We start from the raw sequence: 15,313 nt of genomic DNA, 5'->3' as shown, positions 1-15,313 counted from the left end.
TGGGCAGTGGGGGAGAGAGGAACACGGTGGCTGGAAACAAGGAGCACAAAAGCAGTTCAGGGGTTCTGTGACATCTGCCAGTTCCCAGGGAAATTGCAAAGTCTGTACATAAACAACGTTAGTTGGAGCCACCTGGAAAGTTCATAGAAAAAAAGTGTTGCCCTCACGCTCTTGAATAAGCGACACAAGATAAAGATTTTATAATACCTGTGGCTTGCATTACCACATGTGGCAGAAACACACTGCTTTCATAATCAAAGGAATTACCGATTCTAGATGCAACTCATGTTTGGACTATTCTACTTTAAATATTTGTATAACAATTTTCAATGACTTTTTTTCTTCTTCTACAGAGCTGAGAAAACTGAAGTCCTCAGTGATGACCTGTTGCAGGTAATTGATTAATGGTTGTGGTTAATTCCTGTAATAAGGCTGCTTTTGGGGATTTTAATGACTGCTGCTTTTCAAAGGTTGAGTGGGAAACCCAAGTATGTCTTGCAAGACAGAAGAGGGTTTTTCAAATTGCACAGCAGTGGAAACAGGGTTTGAAAAAGTCAACTTAGTCTAAAGCAGGTGAGAAAGTGAGAAATAACTATTTTGAAACTCAGTTGGCTTAATGGAGAATGAAATATTGTGTTATTGGAGCATGAAGGCATGTCTCTGCCTATTTGGAAAAAATACATTTGCAGATATATGTTGCAGTCAGCAACTTGAAATTTTGTTCTACGGTTCTTTTCCAAAAAAGCTACCTGTGTGTTCTCCAGAGGAAGGATGTATCATAAATATTGTTCTGCACGGCTAAAGGTTCCCTTTCTCTTTATCATCTCTTTTACTACTTCTACTAACCTAGACCAGGACAATAAGCTGGCATCAGAGATATGCATGCCTGTAGACTCATCACAGTATTACTTTTTCGGATAAGCAGCATTATGCAAAGCATAGAAAAGGAGTAAGTAATAGTAAGCCAAAGAAATTATAGGTGGTCCTGGTTTAATGACCACTTGTTCAGCAGCTGTTCAAACGTATGACAGCGCTGAATGAGGGGTAGTTATGACGGTATTTACGGCTGTCACAGCATCTCCGCAGTCAAGTCATCACCATTTGCAACCTTCTTTGCTGGCTTCCTACAAGCAAAGTCAGTGGGGAAGCCAGCAGAAGGTTGCAAATGGCAACCACATGACGTCCTCACTTGATGACCTGCAGTGATTTGCTTAACAATGGCAACCAGAAGGACCAGAATTTCCGTTGCTAAGTGGCACGGTCATGTGACGTTGCATTTTACAACCTTGTCGCTTAGTGATGGAAATTCCAGTCCCAATTGTGGTCGTTAAGTAAGGACTACCTGTAAAGCATGAGGTAAGAAAAAGGAGAATAACTATACCTAGCACACAGGCAGTCCTCACTTACTGACCGCAGTTGGGATCGGCAACTCTGGCACTAAGTGATGTCATAAAGTGAAAAGTCACATAACCATGTCTGACTTACATCAGTTCATCAGTTCTGACTGCAGTTGTTAAGCGAATCACTGCGGGTTATTAAGCACAAATTCACATGACTGACTTGTGACTGGCTGGCTTCCCCTTTGGCTTTGTTTGTTGGAAGCCAGCTGTGAAGTTTGCAAATGGCAATCCCATGACTGCAACTGTCATAAATATGCACCAGTTGCCAAGTACCCGCAACTTTGAGGACCAGTCATAACTCTCCTTTTGTTCAGTGCCGTCGTAACTTCAAACCGTCCCTGAGCCAATGGTCAGTGTGGACTCCCTGTATACCAATACTGTACCCCTCTATATCTTTCTATTTGTGGAACCATTGTTGCTTCTACTGTGTCCACATGCAGGTTCATACGTGGACTTTTGTCCTTTAAACTTCTTAGCTCTCTCTTTTTTAGGATCTCATCAACTCCATCCAACCACAACTTTTGTGGACTTCCCTATTCTCTCAACTTTTATGTTTGTTTTGTAATTCACCCCCCCATTCATTCTTTCTATATGACCAAACCATGCCATAGTACTTCTTTCCTTCCCTTTTGTTTTCAGTCCACATTCATTTGGCACTCATTTATTCTCGACCCTATCTCTTCATCTTCTACCACATATACTTCTTAAGTATCCCATTGTATCCAACTTGAAGATTTTTCTTGACATGCCCAATTCTGACTTCCATATAACAACCAGGCAGAAGCCCAGCTTTATACACAGCCATTTTTGCTTATTTAACAAACATTTATTTCACGGAATAGACCAAACTGTCGTTCTGCCAGCACTTGCACACTTCATCTATTTTCCCACCATGGTAAACATTCTGCCAAGATACAAAAAAATCTCCTAATTGATCTAGTTCGGCACCATTTTGGTATGACTTGCCATTTTTCATTTTCCCTGTCAAACTCAACTGTGTTGGCTTTGGATACATTAATTCTTGGATCCATACTCCTTAATCTATCTAACATTCCCAGCAAACCATTCAGAGTCTCAAACAATAGTGCAGGATCAGCTGCATACAAAAGTACACACACATTCACATCCCCAACCAACACATCTCTAATGTCACCACAAGCATTTATTAAACATTTATTTATAAATAAATTAAACAACCAAGAGAACATCAGAGATCCTTGTCTTACTCGTTGCTCAGTGCCGAACTATTTTCTAAGCATTCCATTTATTCTCTCACATATTTCATTTCCATCACATTCAGTTCTTGCTCCATTCAGCAGAGAACCTGCAATGACATATTTGTGTAAAATATTCCATAATTCAAGCGTATTCATTTTATCGTATGCTGTCTCTAAGTAAGCAAAGGTCCAGTAAACTTCCTTTCTCATACTAGTACTTTTCTCAATGATTCACTGAAGTGCAAATATCCCGCCATCCACAGTATTCTTTCCAAATGTTGCTCATTGCATAAAGGTGTGACATTCTTGTACCTTTTCTGCCTCAATCATCTTTCATAATCTTATGACTAGATACATCAGTCTGAGATACTATTCCATATCTGACCTTGCAGCCATGTAGATTTGAACAGGATATATATATGAGCAGAGATCCACAAAATGCGGAAACCTTTATCAAGTCCAAACTTCCATATGGTCCCTTTCCCACACACCAGAATCTCCAAGATGCATCTAATAAGCAGCTCTGCTCAGAGCTTTCCAGCTGAAGTCCAACGTGGGAAAGGAAGTGTTGATGGGCAGAGCTTCCTTCATAGTCCTGCCAGTTGTGGTCAAGTCCTAGAGGGTGGTTTTCTCCCATCCTTCACAGGCTGCTGCAGACTCTGGATGTTGTATTTGCTGGCACTCAGGTTTTGCGCTCTTTGTTCCAAAAGAACATCAGGGTGGCATTCCTGGAAAACGTGACAGGGACTCACTGATCTGCGCTAATAACCCGAAATATGAATGAGCATGCATTTACACTTTTCGTGCTGTCTGAATAGAATCAGCACAAGAAGCCGTTCCAGCAGCAGTACCAAGTGTGTGTCTCAGCCTCTGTGCAATGGTAGGATTTTAATTGGGGGTTAAAGCATTTAACTGCTTCTGTTGTATTTCTTAAGTATTTTCATGCAGAAGAAAGGGGAGCTTCTTTCAAGATGACCCCAGAAGCATCAAGTTCAGCACTGTCCAATCTCTCCTGTATATTCTGTGCATTTAAAGCTTACTAGATTCCACCTTACAAATTTGGAGTTTTGGACCTTCACTTTATAAAATGAAGTGAAATTATTAAGCTGTTTTCTTTGAATAACGTTATAGTTCAGCTTTAAGTTGTGTATTTAACTTAGGTTGTGGTCAGAGGAGCAGGGAAAAGATACAGATTTGGCAATATTTCTATTTAAATATCTGCACTTTTTCTTAAGTCTGCCCTTCATTCTCATATTTTGTTGCCTTGGTAATCTTAAGAAATATTTGGAGACATGGAGATGGAGAGAAGCCAGGAATTCTTCTGTCCAACTATTGGCAAACTCTTTTTTTCAGCACGGCTTTCCCCAGCCCAAATGTTGGTTCTGTGACGCCCAAACAGAATGGCTTACTCATTCACTTGCATTGTTTTTCTTACTAGGTGGAACCCTTCCAAGTTGTCTGTTAGGCACAGCTTCATGCACTATGCATTTTGCCAAATATTTCTGTTCTTTGGCATGCTCCTTTAAGCATGTTCATCATTTCCAGAGTCCTTTCCAACAGAAGGAAACATGTCCTGTGTTTCTGTAAATACAATTAAATAGCTTACTGCTTTCCACCATAATCTCTCCTGACAGCTCTGATTGAGAGGCCTTGGGAACTGTGCAGGACAACTGCCCACAGGTTGGTTGGGCTTGGCTGCTTGTACTTGACTGTTCTTGACACCACCTGCTGTTGGTATATGGAACTGTGCGTCTTTCGGTTACAAATCCATAATGTGGAGGGAATACCATAGGAAAATAGATCAAAATAAAAGCAAATGTTCAGCAATAATTTTAAATTATAATTGGAAGCCAAAATACCCAGGATTAGGATAAGTGATTAAATAATTTTTTAATTATGGAGTTCTTGGTGCTCTCTGGGCTTGGTCGTTTGCTTGCAGACGTTTCATTACCCAACTAGGTAACTTCATCAGTGCAAGTCAGTGAGAAAAACATTGGTGCTGTGCCCTGTGAAGAGAGATCGTTATTTGGAAGAATGAGATGTGTTTGAGTGTTTCTTCAATGAGCACCAGTGGTGTTCCCTGGTGTTCAGCTGGAAGATGTTGAAGAAGCTGGGCCAGGAGGATTTGGACCTCTCTCCACCCTTCTAAGGGAAAAAGTGGCTGTGATCCATTTGCTCAGCAGTTGCAGAGCTGGCTGTGCTAGAGGTAATACATGAAGCTCCAGGTTGTGAGGAGTCTTACAGCGCAGGGCTGGCCGCCCCCTCACGACCCACAGCAAGTTCCCCCTTCTGCCTGAGCTGTTTCGCTTTACTGGATCACATTAGATGATTCAGAATAGTGATTCCCCTGGGGGTGCAGATGCCCTGCAGGTCCGCTGCCTCCTGTCTCTGCTTTTCAGAAAGGGCGCTCTGGCAGATTGGGAGTGGGGTGGGGGTCTCCACAGCTCACCATTGCCAAGGAAGTGCATCATTTAGCTAAATCATACTTATAACTTGCTCTCCACTTTAGTTGCAGGAGCATCCAGCAAAGTTTAAAATCTGTACAGGAGGCAAAATCAGAACAGCAATTACAAGCCAGGGGAACATGTGATTCCAGAGACAATTTTACCTGCACTAAGTAGCACTTGCAAGGAAGATGCCTGTCTATTGTTCAGGAGCTGATCAAGGACATACTGTAGGCCTGTAGTTCTCTGAGTGTAAGGTTGAAGCATGCCTCTAGCTTCCGTATGCCACAGTCTGGTCCTCTCCTCTGGTGGTTCTTTTTAATTTGTGACTTTCGGTTCCATTGACAAGCCTTGAGGACTTCTCAAGTAGGATACGAATCCCCTAAATGGTTACGTGTTTCAGAAACAGTCCCAGGGGATTGTTTGGTGGAGGTCCCTTTTGAATAAGGTGGTGGGGAGAGCGGGAGGCTGTCCTCGTGACTGCAGGCTGTGGTTTGCTTTTGTGGGCGGCACCTACTTGTGTGGAGCTGAGGCTTTGGGCTGTTCGGGGTGGGCGGGAGTGAACCAGGGGCGAGCTGTGCGGAAGGACGGTTGCGCCTGCCGTCTTGCTGTTTGGCAGCCCCGCCTACCAGGCCGACCAAATTGACCGCGTCTGTGGACTTGGTGACATTTTTTCTTTTATTTGGCAGCGGCTTGGGTTGCCCTTGGAGGACCTGTTCAGGCTGCTTCGGAGGACCGCTGGAGTTTCTTGACGAGCAGGCTGAGGGGTGGGCCGGAGGATGGGCTGCCTCTGTTCTTCTGTCGCTGCACTTGTGGCTCAGTGGCGCTTGCTCCCTGTCTGCATCGCCTTCTCTGTGCTGGACGTCGAGACTTGGAGGTGTGGGCGGTGGCCAGGTTGGTGGAGGGTTGCAGTGGATTGGCAGGCTGCTGTGGACCCCCTCCCCTGTGGAGGCCTTTTGCCTTCCCTGCTGGTAGCCTTGAGGAGGAATAAAGACTGGGCTTCCATCTGACAACTGAGTGCCTGAGTGCTGGACTGTGGCTTCCCACTTTGAACTGAGGCCTGCCTTCTTCCTCTGGGTGAGCCAGAGGAGGGATTGGTGGAGAGGGGGTGAGTGGAAGGGAGCCCTCTTCCAGCTGGTGGGAGCAGCAGGGGAGGGGCCCGTGTGAACATTAGTGTGCATGAATGTCTTGTAGTGGTGTGGGGAGGTGGCTGCTGAGCACCCTGATGGCACTGAGAGCTGGTGAAGCAAAAGTGCCTCGGGGTGCCCAGCTTCCCCTCCCAGGGATGGTTGGTGAGGACAGTGGGAGGTTCCCAGTCTTGGGAATTGAGGGGCCTGGATTTTGGGATGGGGCTGCCATTAGGGGGATGGGGTGGGCCAAAGCATTGCAGGGGTGACAGGCATGGGGAAGTATGGAGGGTGACAGGGAGCTGGCTGTTCTTGGGGAACACGGGACTGTTGTCTTATGCCAGTTTCATATTCTGGCTCCCTGTTCTCAACCCCAGTACCCCATCAGCAGGCCTTCAGAGGACCTGGCTTTTGGCTGTTGCTACTAAATGCCAGGTCAGTTTAAGGCCTCCCTCATCAATGATTTAATTTAAATTGCACCCATTCTGGATTGGGAACTCTGCTCACAATATTCATGCCCTAGTCACCTCCCAACTGGGCTACTGTAATGCGCTCTACAAGGGGCTGCACGTGAAGAGCATCCGGAAGCTTCAGCTGGTGAGAATGCAGCAGCGCGGGCAGTTATGTGCGCTCCTAGAACAGCCCATGTTACACCTCTGTTCTGCAAGCTGCATTGGTTGCCACTTTGCATCTGGGCCCAGTTCAATGTGCTGGTTTTAACCCTTAAAGCCCGTCATGGCATGGGCCGGGTTATCTGAGGGACCGCCTCTCCCTGATGACATACGCCCATCCCATCATATCCAGCAGAGGAGCCATGCTGCGAGTCCCACCTGTTAGGGAACTACACTTGGCAGTTCCCAGGAGGCGGGCCTTCTCTGCCATGGCTCCCGCCTTACGGAGCATTCTCCCCCTGAAGTGAGGCTCCGTCCCTGTTCATGTTCCGGAGGCCCCTCAAGACCTGGCTGTGGGGACCAGTGAGATCTTGAGGTGGCTCCATTACTGTGGGCAACACTCATTCTCTCCTGTGTCTTGTGGTTTTTTTGTGTGTGTTCAAATAATGACTGTTTTTATATATTTGTTGTTTTAATTAATTGTTGTACACTGCCAAGGGTCACTTTGTGTGCAGTGGGCAGCTATATCAATCAATCAATCAAATAAAGGTGTGAACTATTTAACCTATAGTATATTCTAAGCATCTTCCTTGTTTTGGTAAGTTCTAATTAACCTAAGTCTGCTAAAACTAGATGCGCATCCAGAAGTGAGCCCTAGTAGGCATGTCTGGCCAGTTTCACCTTCATCTTGAACAAAATTTATGTGTAAAGTGATAACAGTACAGAAATTATCTTAGCTAGCACCACTGCAAAACCTAATGTTGTAACAGTAAATATAATTAAGCTTCAAGAGAATTCTAGGCCTCTTTGCCAGAATTGAGTTAATTCTGTTTAGACTGTTGATGTTCTAGGGCTTTTTTTTACTGACAGCATTTAAACCTCTTAAGGGGATTCCTATCTTTGCAGCTGAAACATATTTTTTCAGGTTTGTTCAAATGAAAATATTCTAGAAGGCTTCCGTTTAACTTTCCCAACTCATAAAAATGGGGCAGCAAAAGAATGTAATGTATGTGGAGATTCCCAGCAGAACTTAGCAAACTTGTTCACTTTCTCAGACATTTGGACAAAAGTTCTTTAACAGAATCTGTACCGCTTATCAACAAGCCACTCCTTTACAGCACAGGTTCTTCTACACAAAGATTTTATTGCACAATTCTTCATTCACTTCGTTTTATGTAGGCTCCCATGATAACTGCCAGATTCATACATCAAGGGAAGCCGTAATATCTTTGCTTGATTTTGATGAAGTGCGTTGCAGGAATCCTGCCGTGGCTAAGTGTGATGTGTGAAACCAGTTCACTACACCAAGCTTAATACAATGTGTGAAGCCGGCCAGCCTTCCATTTAGAATCCTTCCCTCTGTTATGTCTTACATTGTTTTCCCCCACCCAAGGAAGACTAGGCTGCAAGGAGCCATCCATCCGGAAGCATTCATTTTCTTAACTACGAGCTGTATATAGTTTCACCACTCAAACTGTGTCGTTCTCAAAGTACAGGTTTACCTGTTTCCCTTTTTATCTGTGATTTACATGATGATGATGATGATGATGATTTCCTGCCTTTTTTATATATTTTGATCAACTCAAGGTGGCGAACATACCTAATAGTCCTTTCTCCTGTTTCCCTTCAACAACAACCCTGTGGGTTGGGCTGGGCTGGGCTGGGCTGGGCTGGGCTGGGCTGGGCTGGGCTGGGCTGGGCTGGGCTGGGCTGGGCTGGGCTGAGAGGGAGGGACTGGCCCAAAGCTACCCAGCCAGCTTTCCTGCCTAAAACTCACCGCCTCCTGGTTTCCAGGCCAGCACCTTCACCACTACACCAAACTGTCTCACCAGACAGCCAGTAAAACAACAAAGAATCCCACGGCATTTTAACGTTTTAATGAAAATGTGAGCACGTACTTGAGTATGGATCACAGCTCACGTTATGCCTGGTATATAGAACTGAGCAAGGAGTATTATGTAGCCACGTAGCTGGCGTTTGCAGGGGGAGTGAAAGGGAGAAGGTTGAAAGGACTGGTAAGAGAGAATTACACATGGGTATATACAAATCGTCTTGCGCTAAGGAACTGGTCGGCGTTTGAGTGACGAGGACACTTGTCCTTTGTTTGATCCAGGAGTCATTATGGTAAATCACTTATGAATTCTGAGCTGTTTTGAAATAAAATCATTCCTTATAATTTTGAAACAGTATAGTAAAACTAAAAATACCAGTGTTTCAGGTCTGGTCAAATCACGCTTTGTTTGCAGTATTCATTCTGAGCAGGAAGGTCAACTGATGGTGGATCTCTGGGTTTGCTCAGGGCAGTATGGAAGGGAGGTGACCTGTTTGCATCAAAAGGCTCACCTGCACCCTTGCTTTATCCTGCCCTGTTTGCTCTCCGGCTAGATCGAGCGGCGTCTTGACAATGTGAGGTCCGTTTGCCACAACTCCTGTAAGCGGCTTGTGATGTGTTTGCAAGGACAGTACGGGACTGAGGAGGAAAAGAGACACGTGAGTAGTGCTTGCCTGTAGTTTTCCCTTTTCAACCCCTTCCTGTGCATCAGTGCTTCCTCTCTTCCCCCAGGATGACAGGATCGTCCTTGGCGTTCCTTTTTTATTCGCTTCTTTGTATTGCTGTAACACACGGAAAAGGAAGGTGATCAGAAGAAAAACTCAACAAAATATTAGACCAAAAATAAAGGATAGAGAAAGAAATCCAGCCTGCTCTGTTTTCCTGTTACTTTCACGTGGGCTCAGATCCTGGCTCCACGCGAGGGGACTCCTGCAGGCAGTCAAGGAACATGGCGTCTCCTTCACAGAGCTGCTTCCTTCTCACAAGGAGAACATCCTGGTCCCCCATTTCAGAGGCCCTTTTTCAGATTCATGGAACAGCTTCGAAGGCCCAGCAGGCTTCATGCTGAGAGATCTCCAGAGTGTTTCCTGGGTGTGCCCCAAGTTGACTGTCCTGCCTTTGCTTCTCAAGCAGGCGTCCCCCAAAATCTCTTCTCCAGAAGCTTTGCCCGACCATCAGGCCTCAGCTTTCTTTCCTCCTTCCTGCAATTCTCCCCTGACTCTTCCCGCAGGCGTAGGGTTGTGATGTGTGGGCCTGGCAGCTGCCGCGGTGGGAGGTATGGAATAGCCGCCTTGCTAGGGGCCGCGTCTCTTGTCGTTTGCAGAAGAAGCTCCCGCTCACAGCGTTTGCCCAGAATGTGCAAGAAGGTGCCCAGCAGCTCAGCGAGGAAACGTTGCTGGGGTAAGAGCTGCATCTCCCTTCTGGGTCGGCCCACAGCCCTGGGCTTCTTGAGGCGGGGGTCAGTCCGGTCTCCGAGCGTCAGACGTGCTTTCCGCTATCTGCCCTACTTCACTGCCATATTTGTAGTTCTCACCTTACTAAACACCGTTTATTAAAAAGTTGCTAATTACTTTTTTTATAAACTACTGAAGAATCCCACATAAATCATGGATTCTCTAGAGGAAGAACCTGCTTCCATGTGGAGGAAAGCAAAATGGGGAGGGGGTGCTAAGCATTGCTTGTCCCACCGACAAGGTGCCTCCAGTCCAGGCCTCACGGGGAGTGTCGCTTCCTGCCTGAGGAGGAGATCAGGTTGCTTGGAGAGGTCCAGCCAGCCTTCCGAAGGGTGGCCAAACCCCTCTCTGGGGGAAATGCTTCCTGGGGGGCCGCTGTATCCCTTGTTGCTTACATAAACTTATGGAAGTGCCTGTGCCTACCCTCTGGAATGGCCCCCCCGAGATCCAGGTGGCCTCCACACTGTGGGGTTTCGGAGAGCCCTGAAGATCGGACTCGCCACCCTTTGGCAAGGACGATGGAAGCCCCTTTCAGGGTGGTGTGGGTCTGCTTCCAGTTGCCCGGTTTTTGCCATCTTTTGTTCCTCGTTTTTACTATTGTGTTGCTTTTGGGTTTTTACTTGTGAACCGCCCAGAGACACTGGGAGTTGGGTGGTGCGCAGTTTAATAAATAAATGATAACTTTTGTGGAAGGAAACCAACCACAGAGTGCCATTATTCTAAATATTCATCATTCTCTAATATTTCTTTCCCAGGCAGGGTCATGAAATGTGGGTGGAATTCTAGATTCTGAGTTGAAGCAGGCTGATTTGCTCTTTTCTGATGCTGATTCATTAAAGGGATTGGGATAAACACAGTTTTGATTCTCTTGGATGACCTGCATGAGGACCCCCGGGTGCCGTTCAGTACCACTGCCTGCCCCATTCCTTTGGGGCATTGGGACAGAGTGGGACTCGGGCATTGTTTTGCTGTGGGTCCTTCCTTTTAGAAGAATATGGTTTGGCCCGTACTAGCTTTTGCCTCAAGTGCGCACTTGGTCCCCTGTGTTCGCATATACGTTTCCCCATAACCGCATGGACACTGATTTGGGATTGGGTCTGTTCACCCTTCTGACAAGAGTCCGCTCAGCCCCTCTTTTTTCAGTTGAGGTCAAGAAGCCCTGAACTGCTGGCTGGGCATAACAGGGAGGATCAGCAAATTAAGGTTTGGCCCAAAGGCCTTGGTGTGGGCTTCGCCTTTAAACAGCAGCTAATGGGAAATCACTGCTTTCTGCTTTCTCTTCTATTGACTGTGTGTCCTGGTCTTGCTTCAGTTGCACCGGCTCCCACCTGTTTTGGGGAGTGGGTCCCTGCATCTCAAAATCCACCAGACTGGATTTTAAGGAAGTCCCTCCCTTGAATGTTGACATCTGACGGGACCCAGGAAGCGTGCTGTTTCCATAGCAGCCCCTGCCCTGTGGAACACCGTTAGCCTTGCGATCTGGCAGGCCCCCGCCCCCTTAGCCCTCCGGAAGGCCACGAAGAGCTGGCTGTTCCCCCAGGCACTGGGATCATAAAGTTGGCACCCAGGGGTTGTGCGGCGGAGTGGACAGGGATGATGGACCAGGCGCTTGGTTTTTTAAATTGTTTCTCCTGCTGTGGCTTTATTGCTGTTGTGAGCCACCTAAAGTTGTGTTTTACAAGATGGGCAGCCCTATAAATCGTTTAAATAAATAAATACAATCCTAAAGGCCTTGAGGCCATCCTTCCTATGAATACCCCTTTACTTTAAGATATCCCCTAAGGCTCTTCAGGTACCCCACCAGCAAAGGAGGCTGTCGATGAGAAAAGGGGGTGTGGCAGAGGCTGGGGAGGCTTAAGGGTGGAACTCGCCTCAAGATACTGAACTGGCGCTCACCCGCTCACGTGCTGGGCACGCTGTTAAAACCTGTTCTGTCTGTTTGGGATTGAAGTTACTTGAGATGTATTGGTTTTTCACGCTGTTTTCCTCCTCCTCGTACTGGTGGCTGCTTTTATATCTATTGTTTTAACGTTTTCAGCTGTAATCCATGTCTTGGAGGTTCTATCCAGCGTGAAAGGCAGCTCAGTGATCATTTTATAAGTGAACAACGTGGGCAGCCCTGTGCTTTATTTTGCCGGGGGAACGGCTCCTCTCCCGCCCGCCCGCCCGCCCAGGGTTTCTGGGTGTGGGAGCAAACCGAACGAAGCCAACAATGCTTTTCTTTGCTTGTAGGAAAATGCTAGAGACGTGTGGTGAAGCAGAGAATAAACTTGCAATGGAAGTCTCTCACCACGAGGTGCAGGTTGAAAAGGACGTTTTGGAACCCCTGAACCAACTCGCAGAGGCAAGCGGCTCCCCCTGCACCACTGACCCCACCTAGGCTCCCCCGCTCTCTCACCAGGGGGTTTGGATAAATATAACAGTTGTGCAGTTAGTTCCGAATGTCAGTTTCCTGTTGTCTCTGCTTGCAGGTGGAAATCCCCAATATTCAGAAGCAGAGGAAGCAGCTTGCTAAGCTGGTACTAGACTGGGATTCTGCAAGAGCTCGGTTGAGTACAATTCCCCGGTTCCTCTTTGAGCTCAGGAAACATCAGCCCCCCTTCCTTGCAAGTGCATCTGCTCACTGGTTGATCATCAGGCCGCATCCAGCCCACCAGCCTTTCCCATCCACTCGCCACCTTTGGGGTGGGGGGAGTCTGCCTTGTCTCCTCACTTCCCTCAGCTGCTCGTAGGGACTGCCTGCTCCCAACCCCAATCCACGGTGCATGCTTGTGCCATGAGTAGCAGAAGACGTGTCAGCAGAATAGATTTGACCCACAGGATGGCCAGTGTTGTTCGCTAGGACAGCAGCAACTCTCCCACAGTGTAGTAAGCTGGCACAAAAGCCAGCTTTCGGTGTGAGTAGCCAAGCGGAGGAGAACCTCTGGGCCTCCAGCTGAATTGCAGGTCCCACAAGCCCTCACCTGTCAGCCTTGCTGTCTCTGTGTCAGACAGCAGAAGAATGGATCCTCTGCTTCCTATTACATTATCGTGCTTCGATTGGGCGCCCACGTAGGGCAAGAATAGTGTGGCTTTCTCTGTCCCGTTTGGCATGCGGTTGGCATCACACGTTTACTTAGTTGGAGTTATAGTCCAGACACGCTTGCCATCAGTTCTGTCTTGAGGATTGCAGAGGGAGATATTCAGCTCATGGACTCCTCTTCACTTCCTGCTTGCCTCTTCACAATCAGTTTCATTTGAAGAACAGTACTTGGGCAGGGTGGTTAAGAAGATTGTTAATCACTCTTAAATGTCTTCTCCCCTAGAATTCTTTCTAGATGTGTGCAGCAAAAATAAATTTGCTTTCTTTTATACAGATGGAACCAGGCCCACAAAACATCAGTCACTAACTTCCAAGGGCTTCCGTCTAAGATAGATTCCCTTAAGGAGGAGATGGATGAAGCTGGAAATAAAGTCGAGCAATGCAAGGTGTGTTCTTTCGTGATTTCTTACTCCAGTTTCTGATGGAGAATTGATGAATGTCTGGAGAAGTTTTACATTTCCCTCCCTAGTAAAACAACCAGGACAGAAGGTCTAGTTCTGTGTTTTCAGGGGAAATGTCACCAACAGGCATTTTCATCTGGAGCTTATTTGTTTATAACTTTTATGCCTCTAGCAGCAGTCTAACAGGTGAATTCCATTTGCGTCAGAGGGAGAGATTCCCCATCTTACTAACACCAGCCATGGCTTCCTAGGAATCCTGCTTCTAATTGGTAACTGTTCTTGGTCTCCTATATGCACTCTGTAGAACAGGAACCAGCTTTTCAATCAAGCTGAATTATACCGATTAGCCCTTTCACTTGCTTCGTTTTGCTGTCCAGGGTTACATCTGAATTGCTGGAATTGGATGCTCAATTCTCATCTTACTTCCTTCAGAGATGCTTTTTCGTATAGTTCTCCCAGAATTGGACTTACCCTCAGTTAAAGCTGGTGTTGATAATATCCTGCTCAGGTTTTACAAGTCTCTCTCAAAAAGAGTTCAGATTCTTGGTCGGGTGATACATGGATCTGTGGAGCCAATAAAGTGGTAGAAGTTTGTGAATTGCTGAACAAATATATCCTCTCAATACCGACTATTCCTCTGGAATCTAAGCAGCTGCAAGAGTTGCTTGATAATTTGGATACAGGGAGGGATAAGAACCTTATAATGACTAAGTTGTCCATGCAACAGATTAGAACTGGATCATAAAAGAGCTAAGTATTTATTCAGTTAACCTTCTATAAAGCTTGCCAAGTATTTACAGCCTTAAGATTAGAAACTACACCCGCAGCAGTGATCAAGGGTAGATATCAGCAAATCTCTATTGAACAAAGACTGTGTTCTTGAGTTCATATTCAGACTGAGGATTTAGCATGTTATCATTAGAGTCCCCATTTTATTTCTCCATGAGAAATATATGGAAAAAGGTAGACAATCTGTTAGTTCAGATGAAGAAAAAAATACAGTAGTGCTTAAAAGTTTGTGAACCCTTCTGAATTTTCAATATTTCTGCCTAAATATGACCTAAAACATCATCTGTTCTCCACACAAGTCCTAAAACTAGATAAAGAGAACCCAATTAATCAAATGATTCAAAAACATTATACTTGTTCATTGATTTATTGAGGGAAATGATCCAAGGCTACTTATTTGTGTGTGGCAAAAGTATGTGAACCTCTAGGATGATCAGTTCGTTGGAAGGGGAAATTAGAGTCAGCTGTTTCAGTCAGTGGGATGATAATCAGGTGTGAGTGTGGGAGGTCCTGTTGTAGGTATTCACTATCCATGTCTGATCTTCACAACACAGTTATGTGGAAGTGTGTCATGGCTGAAACAAAGGAGATTTCTAAGGACCTCCAAAAGACAGTTGTTGATGCTCACCAGGCTGGAGAAGGTTACAAAATTATTTCCAAAGAATTTGGACTCCACCAGTCCACTGTCAGGCAGACTGTGTACAAAGGGAGGCAATTCAACACCCTTGTTACCCTCCCCAAGAGCGCTTGACCGAGATCACACCGAGAGCAAGGCGTGTAATACTCAGGGAGGTCTCAACCCCAGGGCAACATCTACGGAACTAAAGGCCGCTCTTGCACTGGCGAATGTGAGTGTTCATGACACCACCATCAGGAGAACACTGAACAACAACGGTCTGCATGTTGAGGTTGCAAGGAGAAAGCCACTACTCTCCAAAAGAACGTTGCTGCTCATCT

The 15,313-nt window shown here is 46.2% G+C and overlaps 1 protein-coding gene across 1 annotated transcript in view; it reads left to right on the top strand.

Annotated features, from left to right (window-relative positions):
• The window catches only part of ARHGAP17 (Rho GTPase activating protein 17), a 74,054-nt gene that overhangs the window by 36,469 nt on the left and 22,272 nt on the right, over positions 1-15,313 (top strand). Inside the window, exons 2-7 of the mRNA XM_063315021.1 lie at positions 354-393; positions 9,185-9,289; positions 9,955-10,031; positions 12,317-12,428; positions 12,556-12,632; positions 13,441-13,552. Of these exons, the coding sequence (XP_063171091.1) occupies positions 354-393; positions 9,185-9,289; positions 9,955-10,031; positions 12,317-12,428; positions 12,556-12,632; positions 13,441-13,552 (523 nt within the window). The remainder of the gene's footprint in view (positions 1-353; positions 394-9,184; positions 9,290-9,954; positions 10,032-12,316; positions 12,429-12,555; positions 12,633-13,440; positions 13,553-15,313) is intronic.

This window comes from Candoia aspera, chromosome 14 (assembly GCF_035149785.1).
Source record: "Candoia aspera isolate rCanAsp1 chromosome 14, rCanAsp1.hap2, whole genome shotgun sequence".
Classification (NCBI taxonomy): Eukaryota; Metazoa; Chordata; class Lepidosauria; order Squamata; family Boidae; genus Candoia; species Candoia aspera.
Note: the sequence above shows the minus strand (reverse complement) of the source record. Positions and strands in the feature narration are given on the sequence as shown.